The sequence below is a fragment of the Oxyura jamaicensis genome, chromosome 2, assembly GCF_011077185.1.
Source record: "Oxyura jamaicensis isolate SHBP4307 breed ruddy duck chromosome 2, BPBGC_Ojam_1.0, whole genome shotgun sequence".
NCBI classification, from domain to species: domain Eukaryota; kingdom Metazoa; phylum Chordata; class Aves; order Anseriformes; family Anatidae; genus Oxyura; species Oxyura jamaicensis.
Genome location: NC_048894.1, coordinates 91,725,412 through 91,742,345, shown reverse-complemented (window position 1 = coordinate 91,742,345; position 16,934 = coordinate 91,725,412). Strand labels below are relative to the sequence as shown.

Here is a 16,934-nt window from a genome sequence, read left to right as displayed (position 1 = left end):
AAGCACTGCTCCCACACGGCTCCGTCCCACGGGGTCCATCCCCCAGGAGCAAACTGCCCCAGCACAGGTCCCCCACGGGCGGCAGCTTCCCCCAGGCCCCCTGCTCCTGCGTGGGCTCCTCTCCACGGGCTGCAGCTCCGCCGCCTCCCGTCCCGCAGCAGGACTCCTCCTCCTCCCTCCTGACGCCCGTCCGGGGCGGGTCTCTCCCCGCCCGCCGCCCTCCCACCCCCCCCGGCCGGCAGGATGCAGCGCTCCCTGCACGCCGCCCGCCGCCTGGGCACCTCGGCCGCTCTCCGCGCCCCGCCGCCGCCCCCTCCGCCGCCCGCCGCCGCCTCCCGCTGGGGGCCGCCGCCGCGGGCCGCCATGGTGAGCACCGGGCATGTGTATGGGGGGGGAGCGCGGTGACCTCCAGCCGCCACCGCCGGCCGCCCGCCACATGGCCCCGCCCCGCGCCGCCCCCCCGCCTCAGGCGGGCACGGCCGCGGCTGGGCCCCGGCCCTGAGCGAAGAGGGGGGAAGTCGGGTTGGGGAGGGTTGGGGGGTTTCTCTGGGTGCCCTTGGGGTTCGTCAGAGCCCCTGCGGCTTCCGCAAATAAAAATTAAAAATTCGGGCGGTTTCTGAGGGCTCTGTAAAAATAAAAATAAATCCGGGCGCTTTCTGAGGAGTCTTAAGATATGAGCAGGAAGAAGACGTGTTTTCACAAAAACGGGAGAAATCTGGGTTGCTTGAGGGGTAGGCAGGTCAAGTATCGGAACGTGTTGCCCAGGGAGGTGGTGGAGTCACCTTCCGTGGGGGTGTTCAAGGAAAGGTTGGACGTGGTGCTCAGGGACATGGTTCAGTTGGTGGTAGGGGGATGGTTGGACCAGGTGATCTTGGAGGGCTTTTCCAACCTGAATGTTACTCTGATTCTGTGATCGGTGACCTCCGAAATGCACCCTACATCATTAAGCCCAATCAGTTGACCATGGGGCTGAAACATAAGGGAGACTTGTTTATGGCATGCTGCTCAGTATAAAAACCAGGTATTCAAAAGCAACCTTGAATCTCAATATTAACAGCTAGGATACTGCATGAAGCCGTAGCCTCAGGTGCGCCCCTACGGTTTTGCTCCTAAAAGTGAGGCGACTTGAGAGCTGCTAGGTGAATTCCAACAGAAAGGGGGGTGTTCGGGATATGATGCTTGTAGTAAAATTTACTACAATGCTAGTTCCTGCCGTGTCATACTGATTGGGGTATAGAAAATAGCATAAAAAAAAGGAAGCTCCCAAATGAGCGAACAAGCTGCATGCTGAATGAAATGTGCCTTTATAAGAACACTGGTTTCATAGCAGGTTATGCAATTCACAAGCCGTTGGCCTGTTGGATGTTTCCCTTTTTTAATCTTTCTGTTGTGACATGCTCTAAGAAGGAATTAGAGATTGTGGTGTTCGTTTATTTCCTGAAGACCCCAAATATGTTGAAAGGCTGCAGTCTTACAGTCAGTGCAGGGGTATTTTGATCTTTGCTGGGCAGAAATATGACCTGTATGCACTTAGGCATTGTTAATTTTTTGGGTTTGAATAACACCAGATGTTACAGCAAAATGTCCCTCCATGAATCAGGAACTCCAACAGAGCTTGAATTCTCACAGGAAAACTGTATATTTTTATTTCCAAAAATTAAAATGCTATCTGTCTGCCAAAGGAGAGTTATGGAGCACAAATTCCATTTTCTGCTGGTTCTTAAAGATCCCTTTTGACATGCTAAAAATTATTTAAACCTAAATATTATATCCAGAATTTGCCAAATCCTTAAATCAGAACATAACTTTCCGCAGGAAGGATTATTGCAGCAGTTCTTGTATTTGAATTTCTCCAGCCTGTCATGGAGCAGTCGGTTCCAGCTGATTAGCTCCCTGCAGCAAGGCAAAAGTACGCTTGTGTTTGCCTGGCTGTGTAAGCTTTGGACTGCGGGCTCGCGGGATTTGGGGGCGGGGTGGGGGGCAGAGCAATCCCCAGGCCTCTTAAAAAGAGAAGATTTGTTTATGAGGGGTGGTCATTCTGTGCTGAGGCGCATAGTGCTGGCAGCCTGAGCAAGCACGGGTGGCTGCCTTTGCTCGCGGCAGAGTCGCGGGGTTTGTGCTTGGCTCTGGACACGGGAGGCTTGGCAGGGCCGTGCTGCTGTCCCACCGCTGTGCTCCGCGTTCCTCGCTACAGGAATGGCTGCAGGAACAGCACCACAACAGTTCCTAGAGCCAATCAAGAAGGTGAATATGAGGGCATTTCTTTACTGGGAGGGTGACGGAGCACTGGGACAGGCTGCCCAGAGAGGTTGTGGGGTCTCCTTCTCTGGAGATGTTCAAAACCCGCCTGGTTTTGAATATCTACCTGGTCTAGGTGATCCTGCTTGGCAGGGAGGTTGGACTGGGTGATCTTCAGAGGTGCCAGCCTCAGCCATTTGGTGATTCTGTGAATCCCATCCAAGGAGCGGGGAAGCACGTTTTTTCACTTAAAAATGCAGACAGCAAATTCTGCAAGCTGTTATGTTCATCAGTCAGGCTGAAGTCTCTAAGACATTTGCGTTGATTTCTGTGGTACCACGTTTACTTGCACTGATAGGGGCTCAACTCTGATTAATGCCCGGCTGAATATCAGAAAAAGATGGCACTTGCCTGCCGGAGTTTAAGAAGTGTTCGGACTATGCTCTCAGTCATACGGTCTGAATTTTTGAGTAGAACTGTGAGGAGCCAGGAGTTGGGCTCAATGATCCTTTTGGGTCCCTTCCAACTCGGGATATTCTATGATAATATTCTCTATGCAGTATTGTTTGGTCTTGTTTGTGTCGCTTTTGCCTTTGGTTAAGACATCTGATGCTAATTATTGTTTGTTTTTGAGTAGTTAATATAGATGAGTAATAGCATTTAGTTTAGTTACTTCAATACGGATAAAAATATTACTTTCTTTTTTTCTTAGTGTTGCTTGTCCCTCTGTTAATCAGCAAATGACATTCAGCTTGAAACAGCTTACTCCGTTAATTCCTTGGGAGTCTGTAAATGTGTGTAATGAGGAATTGGCTAGGGAAGTAATTTTTTTATTTTATTTTTCAATAAGAGGATTTCGTTGTTAAAAGGTTATTGAACTGAGGGTACTGATCTCTCCTGGCTCCTGTTTATCTTTGTTTCTCCATTGTTGACACTGGGATTACGCATGAGGAATCACTTGTGCAACTGATAGCTTTTTTTTTGTCTAGAAGGTTACAGACCGTTTAACTTTTTTATACTGAGTGTGGATACTTCTGGTGATGGAGCCACTGACTGTGTTAAGAGCCGGGCTTGGAATTTGGTTGATTCTGCTTATCCAGCTCTAGGGAAAGCCTCATCTTGTCTGCTTCCACCAGGTGTCCGATCATCAGGAGTGGGAATTTCAGAGAGCAGTAGACATCAGTGATATTTATCTGGTTTTATTAACATGTATATGAATCATAAGTGGTCAAAACAGAACGAGGAGGGTTAGAGAACGTCTGGAAGGCGTATCGGTCTGTGCTAAGTTCGGCGTGCTTGTGGGCTCAGTGTCTGTGGGAGAGTGAAAAGCAAGGTGTGGGGAGAGGGACAGCAACGCAAGAGCTAACCCTTGCTATCTGTGGGCTGGGCTGCAGTTTCTTTTGGGTCGTAGACAGCACCTGCTCTGCAAGAGAACCTCGTGCAAGTGGGGCTGATGTCTGGTACGTGTGTGGCGGTGTATCGAATGGCAGGGCCTCTCTGGGAACACCGCTTAGGGCAGCGAAAAGACCCACCTGCCTCTGGCCATCCGCAGCGATGCGGAGCTGGGCAGGCTGCTGGAGAGCCTCTGCTGCTGCACGCATACACTGAGACCCCCAAAACGAGGAACAAATAAAACTGGCCAAGAAATGAGAGGAACAGTATGGCGTTGTGGTGTTCCTCTCGTTTCCTGGCCAGTTTTTCCTTCAGCATCTGCAGCATCAGTTGACAAGTTTGTCGGTCTGCTCCTTGTGAGAAGAGATGCTTCCTTTTGTTTGGCCTGCGCGGGACTCCTGCTAGCCTAGTTACCTGGCTTCTGCTGCTTGGATTGGAAGAGGCAGGCAGAGAGCAGCTAATACCTCTTGCCATTCTACCGATGCTTTTTTTGGCCTCGATTTTCCTTCAGTCTCCAAGTTGTCTCTCTTCCGAACTACAGGGTTAGTCTTAAGAAAGCTGTTCCCCGCCTTTGAGCAGTCTTACTGCCTTTTCCTCAAGCAGTTTCCAATAATAAGCTTTTTGAGATTAAAGTAATCAAATCTGCACAAAGTTTTCAAAATATAAACAAACTGCCATAGCACAGAGATGTTTCTTCCTCTGTCCTCTCCTTTTCTTCCTGGTTCCTAACATTCGTTTTTCTTCTTTCACCAGACTGCATCACTGAGTTGGTGCTGTGATGCTTGATGCTACCCCAAGGACTCACACCTGAGGGTCAGAGTTAGGCCAGAGCCCACCACTGTTTGTGTAGATATCCCACCTGTGAAGCTGGGATCTGTGGTTCAGAATTCAGAAAGGCTTCTTCCCCTTCCTGAAGGGGAAGAAGGTAACCCCTTATTGTGGGGAAGGGTGAACATCTTTCTCACAGCAAACTGAGGCTTTGCTGACAGAAATCTGGGGAGAAGAAGAGTAAAGCTGCTCTTACCTGCTTTGTGTCCGGTCCCATTCCCTGTGGAGCTGCATAGGAGTGTGACTGCGTTGTCATAAATGAATGGATTGTTTCTTTTTTTCTTTTTTTTAAAAAAAGTAAAAATTTACTCTTCAGCTGATGTACATCAGCTAAACTTAATTTACTTCTGGCTGTGTTAGATGATAATGCACTCCAGGTGTACATGTGATACATAAATCTTGCTTTACGTAAATATTGCACAAAATACACCTGTATACAGTTCCTTCGTGTTGCCCAGCTGCTTTGGTTAGGGAAACTGTCTTCCTGTCTGTTGGATTTCAGGTGAGAATTACTGTCAGTATCTTGGTACTGAATTAGTCGCTCCCTTCCAGTACTTTAATTCTGTCACGTGTGCCGTGTGGATTTCAAGGAGGGTTTTTGTTACGCACATATTGCCTGGGTGGATGCCATCTGCATTGCCATGCTAGTTTGTAAGTATGGTTTTAATAAATCAGCCATGCTGTAAATAGTAAAATGAGTTGCCAAGGCTTCAAAAGAAATTGAGAGTCTTTATCTGTATGACTTGTGTCATACAGTGAGCAGCCAAAGTCCTAAGTCTTTCAGTGCTGCCTGTCACCAGTGGGTCTGCTGGGCTACATATTTGTAGTTGTGATTCTTTTAGTGAGACAGGTATTCACACTAGGAAAATGTCTAAAGCTTGAGAATATAATTAGAAAAATACTTATGACCAGCTGTGTGTCTTTGTTATCTTTTTTTCCCTTATTGTGCATTTTTTCTTAACCATGTCTCCTTTCAAAACGGAGATGCTGTTTATTAGTGTTTTAAATGTACTTTTTCTTTTCTTTTCCACAGTCCACTCAAGAGTCTTTTAGGATAGAATATGATACTTTTGGTGAACTGAAGGTCCCAAGTGACAAATACTATGGTGCCCAGACTGTAAGATCTACGATGAATTTCAAGATCGGAGGTGTTTCAGAAAGGATGCCAGTAAGTAATTCAAGCCTGTACTCATTTATTCTCTTCCAGTATAATTCGTATGTGAGTGAATACCTTTTTTTAGTCTTTCGCTAGGAAAGTGGGCAATTAAAGATATTAATTTCATTGTAAGTTACTGTTCTGAGGTAGATTTTTTTTTTAATTTACATAAATTTGATATAGTTTTGAATAATTAATTTATTCTTTTTTTAATGGGTTCCTAAGTGTCCTTTGTTGTAAAAACAAAAACAAACAAAAAAACACAAACATATTTAAACTCATTCTTGTGTCTCAGGTTCAAGTTATAAGGGCTTTTGGCATCTTGAAGAGAGCAGCAGCTGAAGTAAATCAAGATTATGGTCTTGACCCAAAGATTGCTAATGCTATCGTAAAGGCAGCGGATGAGGTAGGAATGAACTGTTGAAAATACTAGAACTGAGGTTGTATTTTTGGTTAGCTTTTCGTGGGAATATTGTTTGAAGGCTGGGAGAAGACCTCTTGGGTTTCTCAAATAGTTGGAGCAAAGCATTTATTATTAATCTTTTTCAGGCTCAGAAATCTTTTACTTAATGTTTTATTATTCTATGCTTTTAAACATTATAGAATACAGTGTTCCAATGTATTTTGGTGTTTAAGTTATATAAAAAGTAATGTTTCCTCACTGTCAGGTCTGCTTACTATTTGCTTTGTGTCTTTAGGATGACTCTTACCAGATACACAGTATAAAAAAGTCTAGGAAGGGAATAGAATTTTGGTTCATTCAGCTAATGCGAACTCTGACCCACAAGCAAAGCTTTTCCTCTTTGGAAGTCTCCAGTCTGTTAATCCATTGCATCTCTGTAAGGTGAAGACCATCTGCAGTCTGAATAGTTTCTCTGTTACTGGTCTGTTTCCTCTTCAGACTTAAGGTTACTAGTAAATCTATGCTTTTTTAAGTATTACTTTTGTAGCTAAAGAGGACGTGATCTGAGACATCTCCTCTTTCTCGGGATAAATGCCACCCAAATGCACAGAGTTATGAATGAACGTAAACTGAGGTACGGTAATACTGTGTGTGCTGCTTTGCATAAATCAACAGATAGGTTTAGTGAGAAGCATTGTTGCACAGAGCTTTCTTCTTCTTCAAAAGCTTTTGAATATTTCAGTATTTTCAGAAGCCACGTCTTCTCTCTACCATCTGTAGCACCATGAATCCCAAGCACCAGGAGCTTTGGAGAACTCCAGAATATGATTTCAGGAGGACTGCGATGTAACCTGAAAATCTGGAGATTGTTTTCTAGCCTTGGAGTTGTCACAACAGATCTCCTGGTTTGCATTCTGAGCTTTTTTTGATGTTGATATCCACGGGGGTGATACTTACGAGCACAGATTTTGATACTATTGTAAACAGAAAAAAATCTCTAAACACATATAAGTTTCAACAGGGACTGAAAAATGTAGATGGAACAGGACAATGTTCCTACTTGTTACTTTGTCTTGATCTAAGACAGCAGTTGTCACAGCTTACCTACAGAAGATGTAAGTTGATGTAGGCACTTGTAGTTGATCAGGACCTTGATCCCATGGGTAACCTGCAAGTCAATGCATATGAATCTTTTTAGGCCTGTGTGATTCTCATGTTTATATGCTCCATTTACCTGTAACAAGTTCAGGTATAGTTTGGGTACGGTAAAGACAGTCATGACTTCTTTGTAGGAACCTCAGTTTAAGGCCATGTAGGCCCAGGGAAAACATGCCTTCCAGGAGGAAGAGATTTGATTGCAGCAGCTTTTTGTTGATGCAGAATATAATGTCTGTAATGTGTCTGGACCTTCCATATGTGAAATTCATTTCCAGAGAAATTTCAGTGTTAATTATACAAATACCATGTGCTGCATGGGTATGCTCACTGACCTTTGGCAAAAATACCTCTTCTGGAAGACCATTTTCCATTGGGAATGACTTTGCAAATGCCTCAAATTCAAATTGCTGTGTAGTTGTTATCTGTTCATGATGAAACTGTGCAGCTGTTGAACTTGATTTCTGAGGAGAAAGCAGGGCACCCATGCTGATGAGAAGTTTATAACCGGATAAGCAGACAGAAAATGGATGTTTCTGATACCCAAAGGATGGTCGTGAATCAAGGACACACAACACTGAGTCAGTACCCTGAAGCACCTTAAGTGCTGATTTAGAAGCTACCTAATAACATCTCCAGGGAATAACGTTTCCAGGGAAGGAAAATATCTTACCCTGAACAAATAACTATGGAAGGGAGAACCAGCACTTGCTACCTCTGCTCCCATCCAGGGGGATCAGAATCTGAATTGCGTTAAAATTTGGAAAGGAGGAGATGTTTTTGGACCCATAAAATCATCTGGATCTGGGAAAGAGAATAGATAACCTAAAAGACTTGTGTTTTGATCTTTTATATCTATGACTATAAAAAAGGAAATTAAATTATATATTTCTGGGTGTTTTAGAACTTAACATCTTCAAAAAGCATAGCAAACATTTTTTGCCCTTTAATATTTAGTATAAACAACACCAAACTCATCTTAATTATTCTAGTGTAATTATGCATGTAATCATTGTGAATTTATAAATATAATGGAAAACTAATTGGATTGTAGCTATAAAATTCTCAATTTATGCTGATTATTATTTTTTCCCAGTAGAACAGCTCTTCTCTCTCTTCTTCTATTACAGGTAGCTGAAGGAAAATTAAATGATCACTTTCCACTGGTGGTGTGGCAGACTGGGTCTGGAACTCAAACCAACATGAATGTCAATGAAGTCATCAGCAACAGAGCCATTGAGATAATGGGAGGCAAGCTGGGGAGCAAAATCCCAGTACATCCAAACGATCACGTCAACAAAAGTCAGGTCATTATACTCATGTTATACTTCTTTTAATGTCAAAATTATTCTTTTGAATTGTGAATTTCAAATTCTCTTATAGCCAGTTTAGAAGTTTTGTATACGTTTGAGTACATCTGTAAACATAGGGGAAAACATAAATAAGTGGAAGAGTGAGTTTTGTTTACAGCCTTGTTGACAGTTTTCCAGGTTTTAGGTTTTTCAGATTAAATCAACTTTCAAATGTTCCTCAGTGACAGTATGAATTTTTCAGATTAAAAACTCTGAACCTTACCTATGACAGATGAATTCATACAAGTTGTAGAGAGCAGAGGTGGCCTTGTTGACAACCACTGTTCCTGCAGCCAGTTTTAAAGAAGCTAAATATAGATTCACTTTCTAGAGATTGAATACATGTAGCTGCTCTCTCCCTACTACGTTACATAAAGCATGTAGAAAAAATAATAAATTGGCGAAATGTCCTGAAATTGGCAAGTGAAATATCCATTTCATATTTTTCCCCAGAGATCTCGGTACATGTTTATTATACTTCACTCTTAATATTTTCTTCATATTAGTTGAAGTTTGAGCCACTGAGTTGCTTGCATCCCTTCCTGATCTTTTGTGCTTATTCAGTACCCTGGGAACTATGGAATTAGCACTTGCTAATCAAATATGTTGAATTTTTAAAGTCACCTGCAGTTTATTTAAAATCTTCCATCTATTTGTTACCTGTCTTTTGTAACTACTGTAGCAATTTTTTTTTATTTTATTTTTTTTGTCCCAGTTGTGTTATGAACAGTCTAGTTAGGAGGGTATAGTTACTTCCTGTGGGTATAGTTTTAAAAAGTTGATTTTACTAGAAAGATGCTAGGCTGGAGTTCAGAAGATTTGATTATTTCTTCAGAGTGACTTGTGGAACACTGCTAAGGTTTTTATGCTGTGCTTAATTTCTTCTTCTTTATAAATTAAAGAGAATAAAGCTGTACATGTATATCTTAGAGGTACTATGGTTAGAAAAGTCTGTAAATAAATTTCTCGATATTCCTTCACAGAGTTCCAATGACACTTTCCCAACAGCCATGCATATTGCAGCTGCCCAGGAGGTTAACGAGGTGTTGTTACCTGGATTAAAGAAGCTTCAGAATGCACTTGAAGCGAAATCCAAAGAGTTTTCCCAAATCATAAAAATAGGACGCACTCATACACAAGATGCTGTTCCACTTACGCTCGGACAGGTAAAAATAAATAAATAAAACGTTTGGGGAAAAAAACAGGCAAATTTGAGGAGGCCTGAATTAGTTGATAGTTTAAGATAAATTAAGGAGCTGGCTGAATCTCAGTCAGAGTATTTTTATCTTTTTTGGAGTTTTCTGAATGTTGTACTCCTTATAACTGCAAATTTTCTTAAATTTTTGATGCATATTTTATGTCTAATGGTAGTAAGACATAAATTATTTCAAAATTATGTGTGATTACCAAGTAATGAAACACACTTATTTTATGCTGGCATCAGAAGGCACAAGGTAGATTTAGTCTGTGATCTTACATAAATGAGGTTTTGATAACGTACGGAACTACTGAGTATTTAGAACAAAAATCTTTGTTACATGATCATATATATATGGCAGATCTTTCTTATTATATTGTCAAGAATGGCTTATATTAAGTTACTTGGTAAGATACTAATTTAAACTGAAATGATAAAAATCCACAGAAAATGTGTGGGTCTTTATTTTCATTAGTAAGAAGCCCACCTGTGCATTCCTTGCGGGGCTGAGAGTGAACAAAGCCCAGGAGCCATTTGCTAATTGTAACTAGAGACTTAATTTAATTTGAGATCTGATTTACCTTGGATTCAGATTCTGCAAAGTATATTACTGAGGTATAAGGCAAGAGAAAGATGTGTTGTATATAGATTTTTATATACGTCAGTTGCTTTTATGTGTAATTGATCCTGCTGTGTGAGCAGGCTTATAATAGATGTAAATTTTCCTTCTTAATGAGAACATGTTTTAGCGTCTGGGTGAATTTCAGTGTCTTCTGGTTTGTAAGTAAACGAGCACTGTTGTTAAAAATCTAAATAATTCTCCTTGCTTATTCCTTTTTGTCTTCTTTGTGTTTTATTTTTTTTTCTCCTCCATTCTTTCAAAGGAATTTAGTGGCTATGTGCAACAAATTAAATACGGTGTGGCTAGGATTGAGTCCACCATGCCAAGGGTCTATCAGCTGGCAGCTGGTGGGACTGCAGTTGGTACGGGATTAAACACAAGAATTGGCTTTGCTGAGAAAGTTGCTGCTAAAGTGGCTGAACTGACGGGTGAGGAATGATGTTTCAGAGTTACCGGTAAAGCAGTATGTGGAAAACAGTCAAGTTCACACCAAAACGTTCAGTTTCCATGCTTCTCCAAGTCTCAAACTGTTTTTGTATTTTGATAATACATTTTCTGTTAATGCTGTATGTTGTAAACCTGAGGATTTGGCGTGCAGTGTATTTTTCTAATTGTGCTCAGTGCAGTGAGAGTGACTGCCATGAGTAAGGTTTACTGGAGATGGGTTCTGTGTCAGACTTCTATTATTAGCCCAGCCATAATATGCCTGTTTTGATCTCTGCTTCTTGACTCTCTTCATCTTCAGTGACTTGCTGCAAAAGGGCGGGGGGGGGGGGGCACAAACAAAAATACCCTTCCAAAAACCACTAGTTTATTCAAGTGAAAGAGTAAAAGCTGTCTCATTTCTGATGCTGGCTTTCAAGATCTTTCTAGATCTTGAAACTTAAGTTACAGAGCCACTGAATGTTTTGGTTGTAAAGTTCTATGGCACAATATCTGTCTTAAAAATGCCCCCAAAATGAATGCATACATCTTTCATATAAATTTAACATCTAACCATCTATAACATGTAAAACTGCTTATCAGCAGTATTTTTATATTTATGGGTCTGTTACTCACAATTTATTAGAGGACCAAGATTTTCTTGTACCCTGATGGGGGAGAAGTAACATGGTGAGCAGCAGCTGCTGAGAAGCAGTAAAGGGCTTGTTTTGGTGCCTGAACAAGACATGAGTGCTTTAGGAAGCTGTCCCAGCTCACCCTTGTTAAGTGTACTCTACATGTGGGTTGTACAAGTTTAAAACAAGAAGAGCAGACTCTTTAAGTTCCCCATGTCCTTACGTAGGAGGTTTGCTGGCAAAGGCAAAATGGGAAGTGCGGAATGATTCTGGCAACTGTGAGATGCAGAAACCCATGCAAATGGAATGGGAGCCAGTGTCTGGGAGGAGCTGCAAAACACAGCAGGACTTTTGCTGTTCCTGTAGCAAATGGGGTTATGCTACTCTTGTTTGAACTGGTAAAGTAAGCTCAGACCAGTGATTTTGTGGCATAAGTCCAGCCCCCAGTCAGTGTTCCTGCACACATCCTTACCGATGTCCATTACCGCTAATAAAATTCTGCTGAGAGTTTTCTTCTGGGGGAAGATCCTGGAGAAATTTTGTTTGTGGAACTTAGCTGTAAATTGCAGACTTAATTAACATAAACAGAGCTGTTGCTCCCCTGCTTTTGCTGTTGGCAGTAGTTTCAGGCATCTTAAGTCTTAAATTTTCCCATGTTCTATCTGGTTTGTTGTTCCTTTGCAGTGCTGATGCTTGGATGCATCTTTTTCCTTTAAGTAGCTAATTCCATTGCAATTCCTTTTTATTAGGCCGAGTGTCTGTACTGTGCTGCAAAAACCTCTTATTTTCATTACTGAGAGAAAGTATCTTTGAAATTGATGATCTTAAAAAACTAACTTGATTTAAGAGAAGAAATGCATGTGTTTGGGCTAACCTGCAATAGATAATTGACATTTATATTGTGGAGGAAAGCAAACTGCTGTGTTGCTTTGTGTGCAATACAGTATGGAAGTTGGAAATTCACAACTTTGCTGTGGGTTGATGCTCAAATGTCATGCTTTTCTGTATTTTAGTGGCTTTTGTTATGCCTTTTGTATTGAATTGAATCAGTTTTAGAAATATGTTTCTGAGGAAATGTCTAGAGAAGAGACAAATGAATGTACAGTGTTATTAATATAATTTGATATTAAGCTAATTAAGTGCTAGATCATCTGCTTTATGTCTGCATGGAAGCGTCTCACAGGTTTCCTATTTTCCACCCTCCCTGTAGGTTTGCCTTTTGTCACTGCTCCAAATAAATTCGAGGCCCTTGCAGCTCATGATGCTCTAGTTGAACTCAGTGGAGCTATGAACACGGTGGCATGTAGTCTGATGAAAATAGCTAACGATATTCGTTTCCTGGGTTCCGGACCACGCTCTGGACTAGGAGAACTCATCCTGCCTGAAAATGAACCAGGAAGCAGTATCATGCCAGGTACAGAGGAAACATACAGAGAAAAATCAGAAAAAAAATGCCTTTTTTTTTTGGTTGTTGTTCTGGTCCTTACCAAAGTTCCAGAAAGATACTTAACAAAAGATACTTAACCAAGCACCCTCACAAATGTTAGTAAGCCCGTGATTCAACACTTCTGCCAGTTTTTCTTTTCCCTTACTTCACCAGAACTGTGCTCATAAAAATGCTTGCACAGCTGTGTGTTGGCAAGTATATGAAAGTGACTAATACCTGTAACCTTGTAGTATATTAATACAACCATACTTCTCAAAACCTTCTTTTGGATTACTGCTATTTTTATGTAAAGACTTTTCTGAAAGAAGCTTGACACGGTCTAACCTATGAATTATAGCATCTGCTAATCGAGAATGGATTATATTAGCAATATCATGATGTGCATCGTCTTTACTTCCTAACAGTATCACTGTTATGCACTCCCATTCTCCTTTACTGCAATGATCCCATTCTGTGGGAGGATAAGAAAGGGAAGTATAATATTAGTAATTGTTCCTTACGTCTCTCCTAAAAGCTGTATATATGACTGCTGTACATCCAAAACGACTCAAAGCATGTTTTTCTTGTATGATAAATTATAAAAGAAAAAGTGCTGAGTATATTTGGCTTTAAAGAAGCAGATAATGAATGCTCTTATTCGGATTAATTTTAGAAACAAAATCAACTGTAAAAAAAAAAAATCAATTGTTTTTGTTTTTTGTTTTGTTTTCCTGACAAACTAAACATAGTGTAATATTTTTGTTACAAAATGCTTTTAACAAACTAGTGAAACTTTTAAAGTTGACTCAGATTTGGTACTGATTTACCAGAAACATCTACCTATTTGAATAAAGACAGATGATAATCTCATAACTAGTCAGAGCTGTGGTAAGTAACAGCTGCTTAGTTCATGCACATTTAATCCAGTTCTCAAGGATTGGTAGATTGCTAAAGCAGCCTCTGGTGTTGGAGGTGGCCTTTTTAAAAACTCTATATTCCACAAATCTTTCTTCCCTTTCAAAAGAAGAGAATACGACTGAAGGTTTTATATGTTTCAGAGAATGGGAAATTAGTTAAGACCGGTGAGCTTTGTTTTAAGTTTATAAGGCATAAGAAATCCTAGCTGAATTACTGCAACAGTACAGTGAATTGAATATCATTTATGGATTTTTATTTTTTTTTAATTTCTGTGGTGAACAGAGGAGTAAGACGTTACCTCCTACAAAATATCTCCTGTTCAACGTGATGTGGTAAATGAGGGAACAAATGATTTATTTATTTATTTTCTTGTTCTTTGGTAACCTTTTTCTCTCCCTTTCCCAACCAGGAAAAGTGAATCCTACCCAGTGTGAAGCAGTAACCATGGTGGCAGCCCAAGTTATGGGAAATCATGTTGCTGTTACTGTAGGAGGTAGCAATGGACATTTTGAACTGAATGTTTTTAAGCCCATGATGGTAAGTTCAAAAAGTTGTAAAACATCTAGGACTTCTGAAGTCATCATTTCTTCAGTCAGTTAACTAGGGAAAAAGCTCAGTGATTTTTTGGTCAATACAAGCACTGGAGAATCTGATAAAAAGTGAGAATAAATTTTATTCTTTTGTATGGTAATTACTTGTTATTTTCACAGGGAACTGACAGTCTTTTTATAGGAACCTATGTTAGGCTGATAACCATTTATCTTAAAAATGTCTTTTCATTGGTCAAAGGAAGCAGGGAGAGAGGACCACAATCTGAGACAAACTTTTGTGCAAAGCCAGAGAGAATTTAGTATTCAATCTAAAAATTAGGACTAAATTAGACTAAAAAATAGGATCTGTTACTAGTGTCTGTTACTGCTGAATACCAAAGCGTTATATGCTTTTGGCAACTCTTAGGTAAAACCGTAAATGATTAGTCTTAGATGTCACTTCTACAGGGTAAGCAGGATACACCAGGGTACCTACTGCCGTTTCTCTGTATTTTAATTTTAAAAAGTCAAGATAATGAAGTGTTACAAATCACCTGGTACTGGAATGTTTTCATATCAAGTCATAATACTTTTCTTCTTTGGGTTATCTACTTCTTTTCTTAAAACTAAGAATGAAAAACAAACAGGAAAAATTCAGCAAAAGAATATAAACAATAGTATCAAATCAGAAGATTGTGGAGAACAGTGTGTAAGATGATGAAGGAATATTGTAGATTAGGTTAGGGTAGGATGATACTTTAAAAAGAATGAAGGTGGATTGTGGAAAAGACCCTAATATTATATAGAAATAACAAGAAAACTTTTAATTTTCCTGTCTTTCTGTTAGAGATCAGAGTCATGAGGGAAGTGGTATGCCTTATGTTATTTTTTTACACTACCTATACTGGCTGGTACTACTCTTTTTTTTTAGTATGTTAGAAATTACTGAAAGAAAATTGAAACTTTATAATCAGCATTTTTTTTCTTCCTAATTGTTTGTTTAGTACTGTTCCCCCCTCCCCCATTTCAACAAAGTCTTAAGCATATAGCACCTGGTTTTGACAGCCCCATGCCCTGACCCACACCCCCCAAAATCATAGCAGAACATAAGTTCTGATAGAAGCAGACATCCCTCCAACAAGAAAAAGAAAAAGGTGGTATGTTATGTTGTCAAAGCAGACAGCTAATGCCAGACATTATTGTACTTTATATTTTAAAATGTCTTTTGATTGGTACTGGGGGGTGGGAGAGAAAATAACCTTGAATTTAATTCTTTTATGTATTTTTTTTACTTGGCATTTGTGAACTGTTGTAACAAAACATCTGTACATACTGTGGTCTTGTTTGGGCAAGAGTTCTTCATCTCTTACATGATTTTCACAAAATTCTTTTAAATTGGAGTGGCTGAGCTTAGCATGCAGAGGGAAGAGAATACATTGTTTTATGTACTACTCCTCTGCAAATTAAAGAACAAGTTTTGGGAGAAAGAGGAACATTGGTTATGAATAAATGTGCCTGACTGCACAACTGCTAACGTATGAATATAATAATTTGTACTATTTTTTTTATCTTTTGTGTTAGATTAAAAATGTTTTAAACTCTGCAAGACTTCTTGGAGATGTTTGCGTTTCTTTCACTGACAACTGTGTAGTTGGAATCCAAGCCAATACCGACAGGATCAACAAATTAATGAGTGAATCTCTGATGTTGGTAACAGCACTTAACCCACATATAGGTAGGTTTAAAGCTTGGAAACTTCCCCCCCGAAACGTTTTGAAATATTTCACAGTAATGTTATTTTGCACATGTTGTTCTCATCACCACAGTGTTTAGGAAACCAAGTTCTGGGCCAGGCCAAAAGTTAATTTACTTTAACGTAAAATACTATTAGTGGTGAAAGATACGTACTGCTTGAATAACGGTGCATTTAAAGAAATGATTCTGAACAGAAGTCGAGAATTTGTATACCTGTCATCCCAATTTGACCTCTAATAATAATGAAAAGTGAAAGATTACAATCTGAGGTTTTATTTTAAAGAAGAAAGTCATATAAAATGTTTATGTAAATGCATTGAGGCCTGTTTAAGATACCTGCATTAGGAGACTGACTTTAAGACCTACACGAAAACCACTTTAAGTAAGGAGCATAATACATCTAGTGGATGTTTTCTGCAAATTGAGTTGTTTAGTAGTAGCATTACCTAGCAAATTTGTTCTCCAAAGATGAAGTGTCCTACTTTTATCATCTCTAAGTCTCCTGAAACTGCAAGTGGCTGAATTGTTCGTGTTGGCTTGTTGCAGGGTACGATAAAGCAGCCAAGATTGCCAAGACGGCGCACAAGGAGGGGACGACGTTAAAAGAAGCCGCCATAAAGCTGGGGTTCCTCACGTCAGAGCAGTTCGACCAGTGGGTCAAGCCTAAGGACATGTTGGGACCCCAGTAACTGCTTGAAAAGACGTGTTCTTAACTTAAAAGCGAATAAAACAACATGAATGTGATGTGATTTGCTTGGGTTCTCGTGTTGTTGTGGTGCTTATTGCTCTGAACGCATCTGGCTGTGCGCTGGGGGATGGAGGCAAGGCCCAAGGGATTGCCGAGGACACCCATGACGGGAGTTACCCGTCCCGTCCCGTCCCCCCACTCAGGCTCCTGTCCCT

At 40.4% G+C, this 16,934-nt stretch overlaps 1 protein-coding gene across 2 annotated transcripts; it reads left to right on the top strand.

Moving 5' to 3' along the window:
* The first annotated feature begins 217 nt into the window (after positions 1-217).
* On the top strand, positions 218-16,780 carry FH (fumarate hydratase). 2 transcript variants are annotated; one of them, XM_035317457.1, is made up of 10 exons: positions 218-366; positions 5,492-5,626; positions 5,910-6,020; positions 8,303-8,479; positions 9,508-9,690; positions 10,607-10,772; positions 12,613-12,816; positions 14,156-14,283; positions 15,858-16,011; positions 16,578-16,780. In XM_035317457.1, exons 1-10 carry the CDS (start codon positions 244-246, stop codon positions 16,718-16,720), a joined length of 1,524 nt encoding a protein of 507 aa, XP_035173348.1. In that variant the 5' UTR covers positions 218-243; the 3' UTR covers positions 16,721-16,780. The 2 variants fall into 2 exon arrangements, with proteins under 2 accessions (XP_035173348.1, XP_035173349.1); XM_035317458.1 differs by lacking the exon at positions 218-366 and adding an exon at positions 2,113-2,244.
* The last annotated feature ends 154 nt before the right edge of the window (positions 16,781-16,934 follow it).